The sequence below is a fragment of the Cyprinodon tularosa genome, unplaced genomic scaffold (genome assembly GCF_016077235.1).
Source record: "Cyprinodon tularosa strain WSP-4 unplaced genomic scaffold, ASM1607723v1 ctg962, whole genome shotgun sequence".
NCBI lineage: Eukaryota > Metazoa > Chordata > Actinopteri > Cyprinodontiformes > Cyprinodontidae > Cyprinodon > Cyprinodon tularosa.
Window position 1 is genome coordinate 1 of NW_024039743.1, and position 19826 is coordinate 19826.

At 43.7% G+C, this 19826-nt stretch overlaps 1 protein-coding gene across 1 annotated transcript; it reads left to right on the forward strand.

Annotated features, from left to right (window-relative positions):
* The first annotated feature begins 1716 nt into the window (after positions 1-1716).
* Positions 1717-19103, forward strand: LOC119776875. Its single transcript, XM_038275504.1, is given in 3 exon segments — positions 1717-3655; positions 17004-18364; positions 18366-19103. Coding segments are annotated over 3 exon segments (4038 nt in total).
* Positions 19104-19826: the final 723 nt, after the last annotated feature.

The following is a 19826-nucleotide window of genomic DNA, read 5'->3' on the forward strand; positions in this document are numbered from 1 at the left end:
AGTGTTTTTCTACAAATAAACTAAACCGCTTCTTTTTTATAACAGTTTACTGTTGTGTTATTTAAAGTTACGGCCGGTTTGTGTGCAGGAAAGTGTAAGTCCTTTTAGGAGGAGCGCCGGGCTTTTAGCAACACGGTGAAGGTCCCGTTATCAGCGTGTGAGCGGCTCTGAAACACCGGGCCCAAAATCGATACTTCCTTCATTGTGTTGAAGGGGGCTTAGTGAGCGATCAATGCAGAGGCTCAGCTGCACCAAGACACAAAACACCGCGCAGAACATGACCTGCATCCTTTACCCCGGCCAACCCTTGCTCTGTTTGCGCTGCTCTGCATTGTGACAAGGACTCATAAACCCTGTATAGTATGTAGATTTTGAACAGAGAATAAAAGTTGATGTAGTCTTACTCATGAGTTCCTGTGGAAAGTTTTTGAAGGATTGATGGACGATATGGATCTAAAACATTAGTGGTTTAGCAGAAGAATATCCCAGCTAAAAGATCTGATTTCAATTGATACGGAGTAAAGTGAGACGAAAAAAAAACTGACAAGATCAAAATCAGGTTAAAACTGGTCAGGATTGGGTAACGCTTTCATTTACATCCATAACCATGTGATAACATAAGTTACACTATATTAGGTAACAAAACACTTTACGGAGAATTTTGTCAAGTGCTGTGCTTCAAAGTTTTAGGTGGACAATGTATGGTCAGACTTCTTAGATTTCACACTGTTTTTACCAGGTACGTAGGGGTGGGTATTGGCAAAGAAGTCATGATTCGATTCAAATCACGATTCACATGCCACGATGCGATTCTATCACGATGCATCATGATACTTGAAATATTGCGATGCATTGCGATATTTTCACTGAACACTGTAAGAAAAAGATGCAGCCCTTACCAGTGGCTGACTGGCTGGGTGTGATCTGGATCATGTCTTCAATTGATTCATAACTGAAAGCGACTGAATTCATACATAGCTGTATTTATTGAAACGACTTTTGGAGGTGTTGCCATGGAAACAAATACTGGACACAAATATTACTATTACTGGCGTGGACACACTGACAAAAAGATCTTAGGATTCATCAAACTTAAAATAACAAAATAAGGATAATCAGTGCCGTTTACATGGCCTCAGTGGTTCTTTAAACCAATGAAATGAAAACATTCAAATGTATATTTCCCCTTTTGCAAATGACGTGCATCATATCAAAATGCATCCAAGCATCTGACTTGAAATGTGATGGAGCCGCGGGGCGAATTTTCTCAGTGTCCTCCATGTTTTATTTCATATGACTCGTCGCAGTATCCCGTGGCCGAAAATGCTTGTGACACAAAGCAGCTGGCGTCAACACATCCGCAGCGACATCTGCTGGACTGGAAGTTGTATTCCACTTGGTTTGGCTAATGTGTGCCAACCATTCATGTATTTTATTTGTTCTTTTTTTTTTTTTATAATCGATTCATGCCCCACCCACAGCAAAGGGCATACTCTGGACCTTGTTATAACTGACTCCCTTCCACTCACCAGCATCAACATATACGATGTTGGTGTCTCAGATCACCTGGCAGTTACATTTAGACTCCCAATAACCTTTTTCACCAAACCAAAACGCCATATCACTTTCAGAAACATCAAAAACATTGATTCCTCATCCTTCAGCTCACATCTTCAGCATCTTTCCCCCTCTCCACTCTCATCAGCCAGTGACTTAATGGACTTCTACAACACAAGCCTCAACTCCATCCTGGATACTCATGCTCCTGTAATAACCCGGACTGTCACATTCACACGTTCCGCTCCTTGGTTCACCAAAGAGCTAAGGCAAATGAAGAGGTCTGGCCGTGTCCTGGAGCGGGCATATAAAACATCTGGCCTGACGGTGCATAAATTGGCCTACCGGGAACATCGCAGAAATTATGCAACAGCCCTCTCCAAGGCCAGGTCCAATTACTACTCCTCGCTCATCAACAATAACCCAGGTAATTCCAGAAAACTCTTTTCCACAATCAGCCATATTCTCAAACCACAGGTCTCCTCATTCTACAACCACACAGATATAAACTGCAACCGGTTTCTGGACTTCTTCATATCAAAAATAGACAGCATCCGCTCTTCACTTTCACCTTCAAACAGCACCACTATTGATACCCCTGAGACATCTCCCACACAACTCCTATCACACTTCTCTCTGCCAACGCAGCAGGAGGTCGAGAACATCATCCGCAAATCTAAATCATCCACCTGCTCTTTAGATCCCCTCCCATCCCCTCTGCTCAAAACTCACCATCAATCCATTAGTCATCTCATAACCAAAATAATAGCCAGTTCGCTGGAAACGGGTACCGTCCCATCTACCCTTAAAACTGCCCTCATTAAACCCCTCCTAAAAAAAACCACCTTGGACCCTGAACCTCTGTCAAACTACAGACCCATTTCAAACCTCCTATTCATCTCCAAACTCCTAGAAAAAGTTGTTTCCACCCAGCTCCACAACCACCTTAAATGCAATAATCTGTATGAAAAATTCCAATCTGGTTTTCGCCCCTCCCACAGCACAGAAACAGCTCTCATCAGAGTCACCAGGGATCTGCTGATGGCCTCTGATTCCGGTTTCACGTCCCTCCTCATTCTTCTTGACCTGTCTGCTGCGTTTGACACAGTAGATCACCACATCCTCCTCCACCGCCTCCAGCATTTCATTGGTCTCTCTGGCACTGCCCTCCACTGGTTTCACTCCTACCTCACTGACAGGACCGAGTACGTGGCCCTGGGGGAGGCAAAATCCAGACCTCACACTGTCACCTGTGGGGTCCCCCAGGGCTCCGTGCTCGGCCCTACCCTGTTCACCATCTACATGCTCCCCCTTAGTTGTGTCGTCGGCAGGCATGGGGTCAACTTCCATTGCTATGCTGACGACACACAACTTTACATTAAAATGACTCCTCCCAGCTCCCCCGCCAACTCTGTCACCCGCCTCAGCTCCTGCCTGGAGGATATAAAGGCGTGGATGAGTCAAAACTTCCTGCAGCTTAATGCCTCAAAAACAGAGGCCATCCAAACTGGTACTCCTCATCAACTCCGTTCCTCTCCTCTCACCTCTGTTTCATTCTGTGGTCATACCATTCCCCTCTCTCCCTCTGTTACAAGCCTTGGGGTCAAGCTTGACCCCCACCTCTCCTTTGACAATCATGTCACCTCCATCTGCAAAACGTCCTTCTTTCACCTCCGTAATATCTCTAAACTCCGTCCCTCCCTATCCCTCCCTGCTGCAGAGAAGCTCGTCCACGCCTTCGTCTCCTCCAGGCTGGATTACTGCAACGCTCTCCTCGTCGGGATCTCTGGCAGGAGCCTTCAGAAGCTCCAGTATGTACAGAACAGCGCTGCCAGGGTCCTGATGAGGGTGAGGAAACACCAGCACATCACTCCCATCCTTCACACTTTACACTGGCTGCCCATTCACGCCCGTATAGAGTACAAGATTCTTCTGCACACCCATCACTGTGTGCACGGTGCGGCCCCCATGTATCTCCCTGAACTGCTCACACCACACACCTCTTCCCGGACCCGGTCAGGCCAACAGCACCGTCTGGCCCCACCCAGGACACGGCTAAAAACAATGGGCGACAGGGCCTTCGAAGCCGCAGCTCCCCGTCTGTGGAATGCCCTCCCAGACCACCTTAGGGCCCCACAGACGGTGGATTATTTTAAGAAAGGACTAAAAACTTTCCTTTTTAGAAATTCCTACAATTGTTGATTTTAGATTTTTTTTAATAGGCTACGTATGCCTTTTAATGTATTGATTTTAATGACTGTCTTTTTACTCTGTTTTTAATGTTATGGTCTTTTAAACTTGTTTTGTAGCACTTTGAGATTTGAAATCAAATGTAAAGTGCATGATAAATAAAATTCATTATTATTATTATTATGCCTTCAAGAATCGATGCAGTTGATCACAAAAATTAGAATCGCGATGCATCGATATGACGATTATTTTGCACACCCTTAAGGTACAGTAGCAGCCATTCAAAATGGCCGTTCCCAGTCTAATGCCAGCTGAATGGCAGCCAACTTCCCTCCAACGTCCAGCCTCTGCAGTGACCCCCTCCTGCATATGCTTTCACACTGACTCCACCCTTTCACTGAATTACAGGGTTCATGACAGAAATAATATTTTAGTACAAAGATTGATGTTTAAAAAGAAAGGAATTGTAGGGGACCTGCCAAGGACCAGCCGAGGAAAGTGGGGAAGTTTTGATTTTCTACTTCATTTCACCGTCAGCAAAAAAATGTATTTGTTATTATTAGTGTTGCACCAGTACCGATATTAGTATCGGTCGGTCAGCACTAAAATGGGGGTATCGGTATCGGTGAGTACCAACCAATAGGGCACTTATACCATTCTGAGAGCCAAAAGTTTCGTCAACTATTGTCACCCATTCCAGGTAGGCAATAAAAGTTCTACTGGATTCACTTTGTTTTAGTCTTTTTCCTGCTTCACAAAGGTAGGCAGCAGCTTGACATGAAGCCATGATGGTGATTATTTTACATCCTAGTAGTATGTAGTTCTTCATACACACACACATCAATTTCAAAACAGATGGAATCAGTATCGGGTAATACGGCACAGCCAGGTATCGTTGCCGGGAACAAAAACTGGCATCGGTGCATCACTAGTTATATCTTGTAAAATGCAGTTTATTAATCGGCATATAACAGACAACCAAACCCAGAAGACAGCAAGCCAAACTTCTTAACTAAACTCTTATTTATATGTAACCTGAGTTCAGTTTTATAATGCTCTATTATCTGATGATTAGTTTACTTTACAGTTTACAATTTACTTGGTAAGCCGTTGGTAGGTGGTTGCCGATAGAAACCGGTATGTTCTAATCTAATGGTAATTATCCACCGAATGTTGTTGTAATAATTACAATTATAATTGTAATAATTGCATGCAGGTAACTGCTTTGAAGATATATTACCAAGTAATATAGTGTGACTTTCTATGTTATTAACATGTTGTTACATGGTTATTGATGTTACCCAAGATTGTTGGCTTTATATACAAAGACCAACTAAAACAGTCTGAGCACCTGATGGCAAAGGAACATTATGCTGTAGAAATCACAAAACATTAGCCAGCTAAGCTAGGCGGAAAGAGATTTCTAATGTATGATGAGAAATTCAGCTGCCTAATGACCCTACTATAAGTAAAATGGACCCCAGTGAGGACTGACTAATAAAGGAAAAGTCCGGTTTTATTAATTAGCGTTTAAATAACAATTAATTTAGTGTTAATCAGTAAAAAAATGAAAATAATAATTTTCTTTGCGATCACTGAGTCTGGGAGCGGCCATTTTTGCCCAAATATAGTAGCCCCTCCCTCCTGCCATCTTCCAGCAGTGACATCACGGTGCGGTAAGCCTAGCGCCATTCTCCCCGCTTTACAAGCTAAATCAATGGGAACTACTAGACACATCTGCAATCAACAACAATTATTGAAGATTTCCAGAGGACTTCACCATTGAAATTCAGCAGAGCTATAGTGAAACTGACAATGCCCACGTGCATGGCAGCTGGATGCTGGAATACATCGGGTAAAAGTGAAAAAAAGAGTTATTCCACCTTTCTGATTCCTGATCCTCCACGGACGGGTTGGTCGTTGGATCGCCAACTTGAAGAGGGAGGATTTGCCAGTAAGTAAACCCATGGAAGGACTGACTTCCTAATTTATATGACTAATACTTAATTGGTCACCTTGGGTTCACATCAAGCACTGACATTTTTTTTCTTCCAGGCTTTAATCTCCAGGAAATCGGTTCTTTAAACATGAAATAACAGAATTACAGAAACATTGGAGCAACTGGAATATTCCAAATTCAGACCAAACTGATCATCATCAATCCCAGTTTGCATGCTCTATTCAGAACAGTATTGCATCAAAAAAAATAATGCACTTACTGTAAACACATGACAGGCATTAATGTTTTAAAATGTCCTTTATTTTCTCATGTTTAGATTCAGCGAACATTAATTTTTCATTAATCCAGCAAACGTAGCAGGAAAAGAAACAGTTTGAACAGTTTCAAGTAAAACATGCCTGTTCAAACTTGTTATATTAAACCAGGGATATAAAATCTAGTGCCTCCTAATTACCTTAAAGCTGCTTCAAAAAGCCACGTGGCTTAAATATAAATCTGTTATAACCGTCACGTCTCTAGGAGAATAAACAATGTGCCCTGCTGTGGTTAAAGCTCAAAGCTATATTGAACAAGTAGAGGTCAAAGAGAAGCTACTGTGAGACGAAGTGAGTGAAGCACAATGTCAACCTCTGGACTGAGATAAAGATTGAGAGGCCAGATAATTCCCCTCGGATCCAGCTGTGACATCCGATTAAGCTGCAAATTGGAACGACTCACTGAAGGACATTTTAAAACCCAAGCAGACCAAAAAAAAAAAAAAAAATGGACAAAGGGAGCAGCGTTATTCTTGGTTTTTCTCTTCTCACCAATTCAAATCCTTTAAATAAACAACACAACAGATCAATCTAAATTTCAGTTTTTATAACAGGATCAAAATTCTATTCTCAGCTTCAACATTTAACATTTAAATCCAGGCATTTCATTGAACATCCACTAAAACCTGAAAGACACATTTTGTTCTCATCAACAGGTTGCTTATATAAATCTCTAAATACTTGATTATTCTTCTTGAACGTTACATCAGCTGCCGGCCTGACTGACTGCTTTTACGCATTATTGACAAATTCTTAGCAGGATTTGGTTTGCATTGCATTTATTTCCCTTATTTTAAATGTAAAATTTCTTATTCCATTTGTAAAGTGTCTCACTTACAGTACTTGCTCATTTTAAGAAAAATTGACTCCCTTAGATTTCAGTTTTTTGCAGTGCACTGTTTGCTTTAAATGTAGATATTTAAAGTATTTCACTGAGTGCCCTAAAAGGGTTAATAGATAATTTTTTTATATGTACGTTCTCTTCCAAGCTTCGTGATCTGATCTCCCCTCACTGCTGTCACAGAGCGCTTCCTCTTTCCGTCTGTTATCCAGGTGATCCCACCGTTCTTCTGTCTGTTATTCAGGGAGAAGAACGGTGGGAAAAACAGACTCTCCAATATGGGATCATCTCTGAGGATCTGATTACACTGAACTGCCATTTGGTTTCCCATAATTAATCATTTCCATCCTCTGGCTCCCTGTAGCTCAGAGAATAGACTTTAAAAATCCTTCTGTTAGTCTAGAAATCACTGAATAGATCAGCTCAAAAATGCAATACAGACTTGCTGTCAGTGGATCGACAGTCAGACCATTCTGATCTACTGGATCAAATCTGCAGAACCAGAAACAAACATGAAGAAAGAATCTGGAATAAACCCACAGAAAGCTGTAAAAACTTCAGTTGCTTTGAATCCAGGTTAAAAACATATTTCTTTAATTTTGTTTTCAAATTATCTTATTTTAATCATTTATTTTTATTCTATTGTATTATTCTGGTTCATTAAATATAGAGTCGTTTATATATTAAATAATTAAATGCTGCTAAATTATTAGACTATTAAATTCATAAATGTAGCAAAATTGTATTCATATTTTAAAACATTTTTTATTATTTTCATTAATTAATTATGATCTATTTATATGTATATATTTATTTATTATCTATCTCTTTTATAATGGACTTTTGTTTGCACTTTGATTTTTTAAAGCTACTTTTCAAATTTTTTCATAATCTAATATGGGGGGGGGGTATCTGTGTGGGTCAAAGGTCAGTGATTCAGGGGAAAAAAGACTAGTTTGCAAAGTTTTAATCATTACAAGAAGCAAACTGCATTTTAAAGAATGTTTCAGCTCTTTTCCAGTCTGCTGGGAGTTTGTTCCAGATCCGTGGAGCATAGATTCTGCTGGGAGTTTGTTCCAGATCCGTGGAGCATAGATGCTGCTGGGAGTTTGTTCCAGATCCGTGGAGCATAGATGCTGCTGGGAGTTTGTTCCAGATCCATGGAGCATAGATTCTGCTGGGAGTTTGTTCCAGATCCGTGGAGCATAGATGCTGCTGGGAGTTTGTTCCAGATCCGTGGAGCATAGATTCTGCTGGGAGTTTGTTCCAGATCCATGGAGCATAGATTCTGCTGGGAGTTTGTTCCAGATCCGTGGAGCATAGATGCTGCTGGGAGTTTGTTCCAGATCCGTGGAGCATAGATTCTGCTGGGAGTTTGTTCCAGATCCGTGGAGCATAGATTCTGCTGGGAGTTTGTTCCAGATCCGTGGAGCATAGATTCTGCTGGGAGTTTGTTCCAGATCCATGGAGCATAGATTCTGCTGGGAGTTTGTTCCAGATCCGTGGAGCATAGATTCTGCTGGGAGTTTGTTCCAGATCCGTGGAGCATAGATTCTGCTGGGAGTTTGTTCCAGATCCATGGAGCATAGATTCTGCTGGGAGTTTGTTCCAGATCCGTGGAGCATAGATGCTGCTGGGAGTTTGTTCCAGATCCGTGGAGCATAGATTCTGCTGGGAGTTTGTTCCAGATCCATGGAGCATAGATGCTGCTGGGAGTTTGTTCCAGATCCGTGGAGCATAGATGCTGCTGGGAGTTTGTTCCAGATCCGTGGAGCATAGATTCTGCTGGGAGTTTGTTCCAGATCCGTGGAGCATAGATTCTGCTGGGAGTTTGTTCCAGATCCGTGGAGCATAGATTCTGCTGGGAGTTTGTTCCAGATCCGTGGAGCATAGATTCTGCTGGGAGTTTGTTCCAGATCCATGGAGCATAGATTCTGCTGGGAGTTTGTTCCAGATCCGTGGAGCATAGATGCTGCTGGGAGTTTGTTCCAGATCCATGGAGCATAGATTCTGCTGGGAGTTTGTTCCAGATCCGTGGAGCATAGATTCTGCTGGGAGTTTGTTCCAGATCCGTGGAGCATAGATTCTGCTGGGAGTTTGTTCCAGATCCGTGGAGCATAGATTCTGCTGGGAGTTTGTTCCAGATCCGTGGAGCATAGATTCTGCTGGGAGTTTGTTCCAGATCCGTGGAGCATAGATTCTGCTGGGAGTTTGTTCCAGATCCGTGGAGCATAGATTCTGCTGGGAGTTTGTTCCAGATCCGTGGAGCATAGATTCTGCTGGGAGTTTGTTCCAGATCCGTGGAGCATAGATTCTGCTGGGAGTTTGTTCCAGATCCGTGGAGCATAGATTCTGCTGGGAGTTTGTTCCAGATCCAGTGGAGCATAGATTCTGCTGGGAGTTTGTTCCAGATCCGTGGAGCATAGATGCTGCTGGGAGTTTGTTCCAGATCCATGGAGCATAGATGCTGCTGGGAGTTTGTTCCAGATCCGTGGAGCATAGATTCTGCTGGGAGTTTGTTCCAGATCCGTGGAGCATAGATGCTGCTGGGAGTTTGTTCCAGATCCGTGGAGCATAGATGCTGCTGGGAGTTTGTTCCAGATCCGTGGAGCATAGATGCTGCTGGGAGTTTGTTCCAGATCCGTGGAGCATAGATGCTGCTGGGAGTTTGTTCCAGATCCGTGGAGCATAGATGTGCTGGGAGTTTGTTCCAGATCCCTGGGCAAATGCTGCTGGGGTTTGTTCCAGATCCGTGGAGCATAGATGCGCGGGAGTTTGTTCCCCGATCCGTGGGGCATAGATGTGCTGGGGGTTTGTTCCGATCCGGGGGGATAGATGCTGCTGGGAGTTTGCTCCAGTTCCGTGGAGCATAAAAAGTGCGGGAGTTGCTTCCAATCCGTGGAGCATAGATGCTGCGGGGGTTTGTTCCCGATCGTGGACATGATGCGCTGGGTTTGTTCCGATCCCTGGAGCATAGATGCGCTGGGAAATTTGTTCCAGATCCCTGGAACTAGATGCTGCTGGGAGTTTTTTTCCAGATCCTGGAGCATAGAGCTGCTGGGAGTTTTTTCCAGATCCCGGAGCATAGTGCGCTGGGAGTTGCTCCCGATCCCCTGGGGCATAGATGTGCTGGGAGTTTTCTCCAGATCCCGGAGATAGATGCTGCTGGGGTTTTGTTCCAGATCCTGGAGCATAGATGCTGTGGGAGTTTGTTCCCGATCCGTGGAGCATAGAGCTGCTGGGGTTTGTTCCAAAACCCTGGAACATAGATGCTGCTGGGGGTTTTTTTCCAATCCTTGAGCATAGATGCTGCTGGTATTTTTTTTTCCGATCCCTGGGCATAGATGTGGGGGAGTTTTTTTCCGATCCGGGACATAGATGCTGCTGGGAGTTTGCTCCAATCCGGGAGATAATTTGCTGGGAGTTTGTTCCAGCGTGGAGCATAATGCCTGGGGGGTTTGTTTCAGATCGGGAGCTAGATCTCTGGGAGTTTGCTCCAGACGTGGAGCATGTTGCTGGAGTTTGTTCCAGAAACGTGGAGTATAGTTCTGCTTTGGGGGTTTGTTAATCCGGAAACATAAGCGCTGGGGAGTTTGTTCCAGATCCGTTGGGGCATAGATGCTCTGGGAGTTTTGTTCCAGATCCGTGGAGCTAGATTTTGCTGGGGTTTGCTCCCGATCCGTGGAGATGACTGCTGGGGGGGTTTGCTCAGATCCCTGGGGCAAGATGTGCTGGGAGTTTGTTCCAGACCCCTGGAGCATAGATGCTGGGGAGTTTTCCAGATCCGTGGAGCTAGTGTGTGGGAGTTTTTTCCAGTCCGTGGGTATAATTTCTTGGGGGGGGTTTGTTCCAGTCCATGGGAAAATAGAGCTGCTGGGGAATTTGTTCCAGATCCGTGGGCATAGAGCTGCGGGGTTTTTTTAGATCCGGGAGCTAGAGCTGCTGGGAGTTTGTTCCAGATCCATGGACATAGATTCTGTGGGAGTTTGCTCCAGATCCGTGGGCATAGATTTGCTGGGGGTTTGTTCCAGATCCTGGGCAAAAATGCGCGGGGGTTTGTTCCAGACCGGGGCATAGATGTGCGGGAGTTTGCTCCGATCCTGGAGCTAGATGCTGCGGGATTTGTTCCAGATCCGTGGAGATAATTCTGTGGGAGTTTGTTCCGATCCAGGAAATAGATGCGTTGGAATTTTTCCGATCCGTGGAGCATAGATGCGTTGGGAGTTTTCCGATCCGGGAGCATAGATGTGCTGGGAGTTGTTCCGATCCCTGGAGCAAGATTCGGGTGGGAGTTTGCTCCAGATCCGTGGAGCAAGAGCGCGGGGTTTGTTCCCTATCCCTGGAATAGTGTGTGGGGGTTTGTTCCAGATTGGAGCATAGATGTGCGGGAGTTTGCTCCGATCCGTGGGCATAGATGCTGCTGGGAGTTTTTTCCAGATCCCTTTGGGGTTTTTAATTTTGCTGGGAGTTTGTTCCGATCCCTGGAAATAGAGCTCTGGGGGTTTGTTCCAGATCCGGGGTTAGTGCTGCGGGAGTTGTTCCAGATCCGTGGAGCATAGATTCTGCTGGAGTTTTTTCCAGATCCCTGGAACATGATTCTGCTGGGAGTTTGCTCCCAAACCCTGGGGCATAGATGTGTGGGAGTTTGTTCCAGATCCTGGAAATGATGCGCTGGGGGGGTTTTTTCCCGACCCTGGAACATAGATGCTGCTGGAGTTTGTTCCAGATCCGGGAGTATAGATTCTGCTGGGATTTTTTTCCCAAACCATGGAATATAGATGCGCTGGGAGTTTGTTCCCGAGTGGGGGCATAGATCTGTGGGGGTTTTTCCAGTCGTGGAGCATAGAGTGGGGAGTTTGTTCCAGATCCGTGGGCATAGATGCTGCTGGGAGTTTGTTCCCGATCCGTGGAGCATGATGCTGCGGGGGTTTGTCAGATCCCTGGAGCATGATCTGTTCTCCCTGTTTGGGTTTTAATTTTGGTGGACAGAGGAGGCTGGAACTGAAGTTTGAGTGGTCTGTGAGGTAGCACTAACAAAAAGCTATTTTTGGGTTTAGGTGCTATTATTCAGTGATTTCTAGACTAACAGAAGGGTTTTAAAGTCTATTCCTGAGCTACAGGGAGCCAGAGGAAAAAAAACTTCAGAAACCCGGGGTGATGTGACTACTTTCTATAGTTTATTAGACGCAAAGGGAGCAGCGTCTGATAGCTTCTGATCTACTTTCTTAGTTTAGTGAGGGGTAGGCAGCAGGTTGGATCAGTGTCTGATTACTTTCTTATTCTACTCAGGACGTTGGCACAGCGTCTGGATCAGCTGTTGATCTACTTTCTAAGTTTATGAGGAGCAGGCGCAGGGCTGGATCAGCTGTCTGATCTACTTTCTATGTTTAGGGGACGCAGGCAGCAGCGTCTGGGTCAGCTGTTGATCTACTTTCTATAGTTCTAGTGAGGGCGCCCCGGGGCGCGTCTGGATCAGCTGTTGATCTACTTTCTATAGTTCTAGTGGGCCGGCAGCAGCGTTGGTCGCTGTTGATCTCTTTTTATAGTTCAGTGAGGACGCAGGCAGCACGTCTGGATAGCTGTCTGATCAAATTTTTATGTTCTAGTGAGGACGTAGGCAAAAAGCGTTTGGGTCAGCTGTCTGATTACTTTCTATAGTTCTATCAGGAGAGGGAGCAGCGTCTGGATAGCTGTCTGATCTACTTTCTATAGTTCTAGTGAGGGGCCAGGCAGCAGGGTTGGTAGTGTTGACTACTTTCTTAGTTTATGAGGCGCAGGCAGCAGGTCGGATCAGCTGTTGATCTACTTTCTATGTTTTTAGTGAGGAGCAGGCAGCAGCGTCTGGATCAGCTTCTGATTTTCTTTCTATAGTTCTAGTGAGGGCGCAGGGAGCAGGTCTGGATCAGTGTTGATCTACTTTCTATTCTGTGAGGGCAGACGCAGCGCTGGTCAGCTGTCGATCTACTTTCTAAGTTTGTGGGACGCAGGCAGCGGGTCTGGATCGTTTGATTATTCTTAGTTCTAGTGAGGACGCAGGGACCCGCGTTTTTACAGCTGTCTGATTTCTTTCATAGTTCAGTGAGGACGCAGGGAGCGTCTGGATCAGCTGTCTGACTACTTTTTTTAGTTCTAGGAGGACGCAGGCAGCAGGGGGTGGATCAGCTGTCTGATTTTTTCTATAGTTCTAGTGAGGACGCAGGGAGCAGGGTCTGGATCACTGTCTGATCTATTTCTAAGTTCTACTCAGGATAGGCAGAGGTCTGGTCAGTTTGTTCTACTTTCTATAGTTCTACTCAGGACGTAGGGAGCAGGTCGGATCAGCTGTTGTTATTTCTATAGTTCTAGTGAGGACGCAGGCGGCAGCGTCTGGATTTATGTTGTCTACTTTCTATAGTTTTAAGAGGACGCAGGCAGCGCGTTGGTACTGTCTGATTATTTCTATAGTTCTAGTGAGGACCAGGGAGAAAAAAGGGGTCTGGATCACTGTCTGATCTACTTTTTTAAAGTTCTAAAGAGGACCACAGCAGCGTCTGGATCAGTGTCTGATCAACTTTCTATAGTTCTAGTGAGGACGGGCAGCAGCGTTTGGATCAGCTTTGATCTCTTTCATAGTTTAGTGGTGGACCAGGCAGCAGCGCCGGATAGTGTTGATTACTTTCTATAGTTCTAATGAGGGCGCAGGCAGCAGCTCTTGGGTCAGCTGTCTGATCTACTTTTTTATAGTTCTAGTGAGGACGCAGGCAGCAGCGGGCTGGGTCAGCTGTCTGATTTACTTTTATAGTTCTAGTGGGACGCAGGCAGCAGGGCTGGATCAGCGTCTGATTACTTTTTTAAGTTATGAGGGGGCAGGCAGCGGGTCTGGATCAGCTGTCGATCTCTTTCTATAGTCTGTGAGACGCAGGCCGCAGGGCTGGATCAGCTGTTATCTACTTTTATTTTCTAGTGGAGGGCGCAGGGGACCGTCTGGATCAGGTCTGATTACTTTCTATGTTCTAGTGAGGACGCAGGCAGCAGGGTCTGGGATCAGCTGTCTTCTACTTTCTATATTCTAGTGAGGACGAGGACAGGGGGTGGACAGCTGTCTGACTACTTTCTATATTCTATTAGGACGCGGCAGGCAGGTTGGATCAGCTGTTTATTACTTTTTATAGTTTTTTGTGAGGACGCAGGCAGCAGGGTTGGTCAGCTTTTTTGTTCTTCTATATTCTAGGAGACGCAGGCAGCAGGGTCTGGATCGCTGTCTGATCATTTCAAGTTCTAGTGAGGGGGGGGGCAGCAGAGCGTCTGGATCAGCTGTCTGATCACTTTTTATATTCTAGTGAGGACGCAGGCAGCAGGGTCTGGATAGCTGTCTGATCTACTTTTTTTTTTTTTTTTTTTTTTGTAACTTTCTTTTTTTTTGCCCTTTTCCAAAAAGGGTTTCAGCAAAACTTTTACACCGAAAAAAAAAAAACCCAAAAAAAACAAAAAAAAACAAAACAAGGTAATTTTTAAAGATAATTATGCACACACATAGGGTAAAAATCAGCAGTTCGGATGTCCACCCGGCAGCAAAGCCCCTCTCTTTCAGTCTTTCAGACACAAAAAACATGACATATCATTCAGATCAGGCAGGACCATAATCTTAAACACAAAGTGGCAGCTTCAGTTTTTCACGGATTAATCATTCAGAACTGTGTCAATGTAAGGGCCCCATACTTTCAAAAATACCTCCTGTCTATTATTCATTTTAGAAATCAACTGTTCATAATTAGCAACCTTGGTCATCTCCCCCAACCATTCATTAAATGGGATGTTGTTTTTTGTTTTCCAATGCCTAAGGACAATCCTGCAGCCTGTAGTAAGGGCAAGTCTACACCATAAAGTTTGCTGAGCTGACAGCTTTACCCCTTCCGTTATTATCCCTAATATACAGAGCGCAGGGCATCGTGATAGCTCTATTTTGAATATTTTATTGAGCAATATTATTATATTTTCCCAGAGATTCCAAGTCATTTGGCATTCGTACAACATGTGAGTAAGTGTACCTCTATTCCTATCACATCGCCAGCACATATCCGATTCCCTCAATCAACCTTCAGAGGATCTCCATCTGAAGTTAAGTTATTTTCTCTGTGATATCTCTGTATCTAAGTAACTCTAACTGACTACTTTAAAACATAGCACCTTCTGCTGCACTTTTCTACTGAGCACTTGTCAGTTTCACACGGTTTTATTTTCTGATAGCAAGAAGTAGCTAGCCTAGGCTAGCGCTAGCTTAGCATTGCTATGGCTTCTCTCTCTCCCTCCCTTGACTCTTTTCCAACTCTTCCTTCTTCCTCTCCTCTCTCCTGCTCTCTGTGTCAGATGTTCAGTTATTCCTCTGCCTCCTTTAGTGATAATGGGATGTGTAATAAGTGTAGTATTTTTGTAGCTTTGGAGGCGAGGGTGTCAGAGTTAGAATCCAGGCTTCAGGCTGTTGAAGTAGGCCCCCCACGTAGCTGTCCTCCAAAAGTGCCTGAGCAGCCAGGCGATTGGGTAACTGTACGCAGAAAGCGTAGTCGTGGATCTCTGCCCACTGGTCACCACCAACCCGTTCACGTTTCTAACCGGTTTTCCCCACTCAGTGACACACCCACTGAGAAGCCCACTCTGGTGATTGGCAGCTCCATAGTCAGAAACGTGGCATTAGAGACACCAGGGACCATAGTCAAATGTTTGCCGGGGGCCAGAACGGGCGACATCAAATCCTACCTGAAACTACTGGCTAAGGATAAGGTTAAATACATAAGATTGTTATTCACGCTGGTGGTAATGACACCCGGTTACCCGAACGGAGTCACTAAATTAGTGTTGCTTCGTGTGGTAAGTTTGCCAAAAAAATGTCGACAGTCCGTAAATTTTCTCTGGTCCCCTCCCTGATCTGACCCATTGATGAAACATGTTTAGCCGCAATGTCGTCAATCAACCGCAGGTTGTTCCTATGGTGGCCCGCAAACAACGTGGGCTACATTAATAATTGCAATCCTTTTGGGGAAAGTGCCTGTCTGATTCGGAGATACGGCAAACCATCCCACTTTGGATGGGTGCACGCTCTCTTCTTTCTAGTAATCTGCCACATTTATTAGTCCTCCCAAAACCCTGACCACCCAGGGTGCAGACCCCAGGATGCAGAGTTGTAGTTTAACACACATCCTGCAGCTTTCTCTACTGTTACCCACTCTTTACTCCATCCAGACAGTGTCTTGCCCACGACCAAAATCTAATAAATTAGCAAAGATTCCCAAAGGAGTAAATCATGATAATCTAATTAAAATCAAAATAACTCCAATTGGGGAAAAAGTTAAAACAATTAAATGCGGTCTGTTTAACATAAGATCGCTTTCCTCTAAAAGTCTACTAGTTAATGACTTGATTTGTGATAATCACATTGACTTGTTTTGCCTTACAGAAACCTGGCTGCAGCAAGAGGATTATGTGAGCATAAATGAGGCAACTCCTTCAAGCTATTTAAATTTTCACATCCCCAGAAGTTCTGGGCGAGGAGGAGGAGTAGCAACAATCTTCCAGTCTGACTTACTGATTACTCCCAAAACAATTAATACCTACAACTCTTTTGAACATTTAACCCTTAATTTCCCTGATCCAAATTTCAAGGCAAGAAAACCTCTTCTTTTTGTAACTTTGTATCGTCCACCAGGTCCTTACTCTGAATTTTTAGGATGATTTTTCAGAGTTTCCTTTCTATTTGGGATTAAATACTGACAGGTCCATCATATGGAGATTTTAACATCCATGCTACATTGAAGGCGATAGCTTAACAGCACCTTTAATGCTATCTTAACACTATTGGCTGGGGGGGTGGACGAGGGGGGCGGGAATGTGAAATCCCACGCATTCCATCTTCATACTTGGATCTTGTGCTGCGCGTACAGCATAGACATGTGAAGAAATACACAGTATTCCTCACGAACCCTGTCCTCTCTGACACTTTCTATAACCCTCAGGAGTGTACTTTAACAGAGTTCTCCGCCCCCAAAAGAAGTTCAATTTTAGTAGAAAAAAAAATTTCCTTTTTTTTTTTTTTTTATCAGAAGTGCAGTTTTATAAATTTTTAAAGAATCTCTTTCACATTCTCTCTGCTCTGAGTCACTGCGTGCAGGCGAGTGCAGAGGTGCAAAAGCTAGCTTATTCCCCTGTCACAGGATTGATGATTTTGTTGATGGGGTTGCTAGTTCTCTGCGTATTGCCTTAGACAACGCAGCTCCTTTGAAAATGAAAACCGTTAAAAATAGAAAGCTTGCTCCTTGGTTTAATGCAGAGCTGCGTACTTTGAAGCAAAATGCTAGGAAACTGGAGAGAATATATCGCTCCACAGGCCTGCGAGAGTCCTTCCTAGTCTGGAAAAATGGTTTACTGCTGTATAAGAGGACCCTTTGTAAAGCAAGAGCAGCATACTTCTCCTCATTAATAGAGGAGAATAAGAATAATCCTAGATTTCTTTTTAATACAGTTGCCAAACTCACCCAGAGCCATAGCTCTGTTGAACCGTCCATTCCACCTGCTCTTAGCAGCAATGATTTTATGGGATTCTTTATAAATAAGATTGATCTTATTAAAAATAAGATCATAAGCACTCCTCTATCCGCGATTGTACCTGAGGTAGTCATGGAATCTGAACCGGGTTTAGACTGCTTTGATCCAGTTGAACTCTCTGAATTAGCAAAATTATTGTCTTCATCTAAGCCTTCAACTTGTATGTTAGATCCAGTTCCAACCAGGTTATTTAAGGAGGTATTCCCTTTGATCTCCTCCTCCATTTTAGATGTGATTAATCTATCTCTGTTACAGGGATATGTACCTAAAGCTTTTAAGGTTGCTGTAATTAAACCTCTGCTTAAGAAACCGTCTCTTGACCCAGATGACTTGGTCAATTATAGACCTATATCCAATCTTCCTTTCTTATCCAAAATTCTTGAGAAAGTAGTTGCCAAACAAGTTTGCGATCACTTCCACCATAATGAACTTTTTGAAGAGTTTCAGTCTGGCTTTAGAGCTCATCATAGCACTGAAACAGCTCTGGTGAAAGTCACTAATGATATTCTCATGGCCTCAGATAATGGACTTGTATCTGTGCTCGTCCTGTTGGATCTTAGTGCTGCATTTGATACAGTTGACCATAATATTCTTTTAGAAAGACTTGAATATTTTGTTGGAATTAAAGGAACAGCACTAGACTGGTTTAAATCTTATCTATCTGATCGAATTCAGTTTGTTCATGTTAATGATAGATCTTCAACACGCTCAAAGGTTACCTGTGGAGTACCACAGGGATCAGTGCTAGGACCAATTCTCTTTACTTTATACATGCTCCCAATTGGTAGAATTATTAGACAGCATGGGATTAATTTCCACTGTTATGCTGATGATACCCAGCTATATCTGTCTATAAATCCAGATGAAGCTAACCCATTACATAGATTACAGGCATGTCTTGAAGACATAAAAACCTGGATGACTCTTCAACTTTCTGCTTCTGAATGCAGACAAAACAGAAGTTATAGTCTTTGGACCAGAGTCTCTGAAAAAGAAACTGATTAGCCAGTCACTTCATTTGGATGGGATTAAACTGATTTCAGATAATAAAGTAAAAAATCTTGGTGTTATTTTTGATCAGGACCTGTCATTTAAATCCCATATCAAAGAGGTTTCTAGAATTTCCTTCTTTCATCTGAGGAACATTGCAAAAATTAGAAATATCCTGTCCAGGGGTGATGCTGAGAAACTAGTCCATGCATTTGTTACTTCAAGGCTGGACTATTGTAATTCTTTACTATCAGGAAGTCCACAAACTGTAGTTAAAAGCCTTCAGCTGATCCAAAATGCTGCAGCCAGAGTTCTAATGAAAATTAAAAAGAGAGATCATATCTCTCCTATCCTGGCTTCTCTTCATTGGCTTCCTGTTAAATCAAGAATAGAATTTAAAATCCTCCTTCTCACATATAAAGCCTTAAATGGCCAAGCTCCATCTTATATCAGAGATCTGATTGTTCCTTATGTTCCTAACAGAGCACTTCGCTCTCAATCTGCAGGTTTACTAGTGGTTCCTAGAATTTCTAAAAGTAGAATGGGAGGCAGATCTTTTAGTTATCAGGCTCCTCTCCTGTGGAACCAACTACCAGTTTTAGTCCGTGAGGCAGACACCCTGTCTACTTTTAAGGCTAGGCTTAAAACTTTCCTTTTTGATAAAGCTTATAGTTAGAGGTGGCTCAGGTTATCCTGAGCTATCTCTATAGTTATGCTGCTATAGGCTTAGACTTTTGGAGGACATAGGGACCCCCATTTCATCATTCTGCTTCATTCTCTCTCTGTTCTCCTATTCTGCAGAATCTGTTAGTTCAATCTCTAACCTTCTGCTCTCTCTGCTTTTCCTCAGAGTAGCTTTGCCTCGTCTGTTCCTGTTTGGCTGTGACGTCATCCTGGAAAGAAACATCAGCTGTGCTGCTTCTATCAACACCCTTGTTTATAGATGTTGGAGATCGGCCTGTTTTCCAGTGTGGTCCTGTTTCTCTGACCGTGACTGAGTGGATGTGCTCTCTTCGTCCTCTGGCATGGGAGCTGCCTTGGAGCTCGTCTGCCTGGCTGTGTGTTTCCTGGACGGGGCCGCCTTTTACAGCTGCTTTTTGTATCTCTGCTTCTGGTCTCCTTGAACCCCAGTCGGCCTTCAGCAGATGGGCCTCATCACACTGTGCCAGGTTCTGCTGGAGTTTCTCCTGTTAAAAGATTTTCCTCTCCACTGTCGTCTCACAAGCATGCTTATGTGAGTTATGTATTTGAGTCTATGATCAATGCAATCAAAACTGTTTTTCCTTTAGATAAAAACTTTGTATCAATTTATATTTTTTAATTACAATTATTCAATTTTTTATTCTAATTTATTTTATTTTTTTTTTTCAATTGTTATATTTTATTTTTTGGGGGAGGG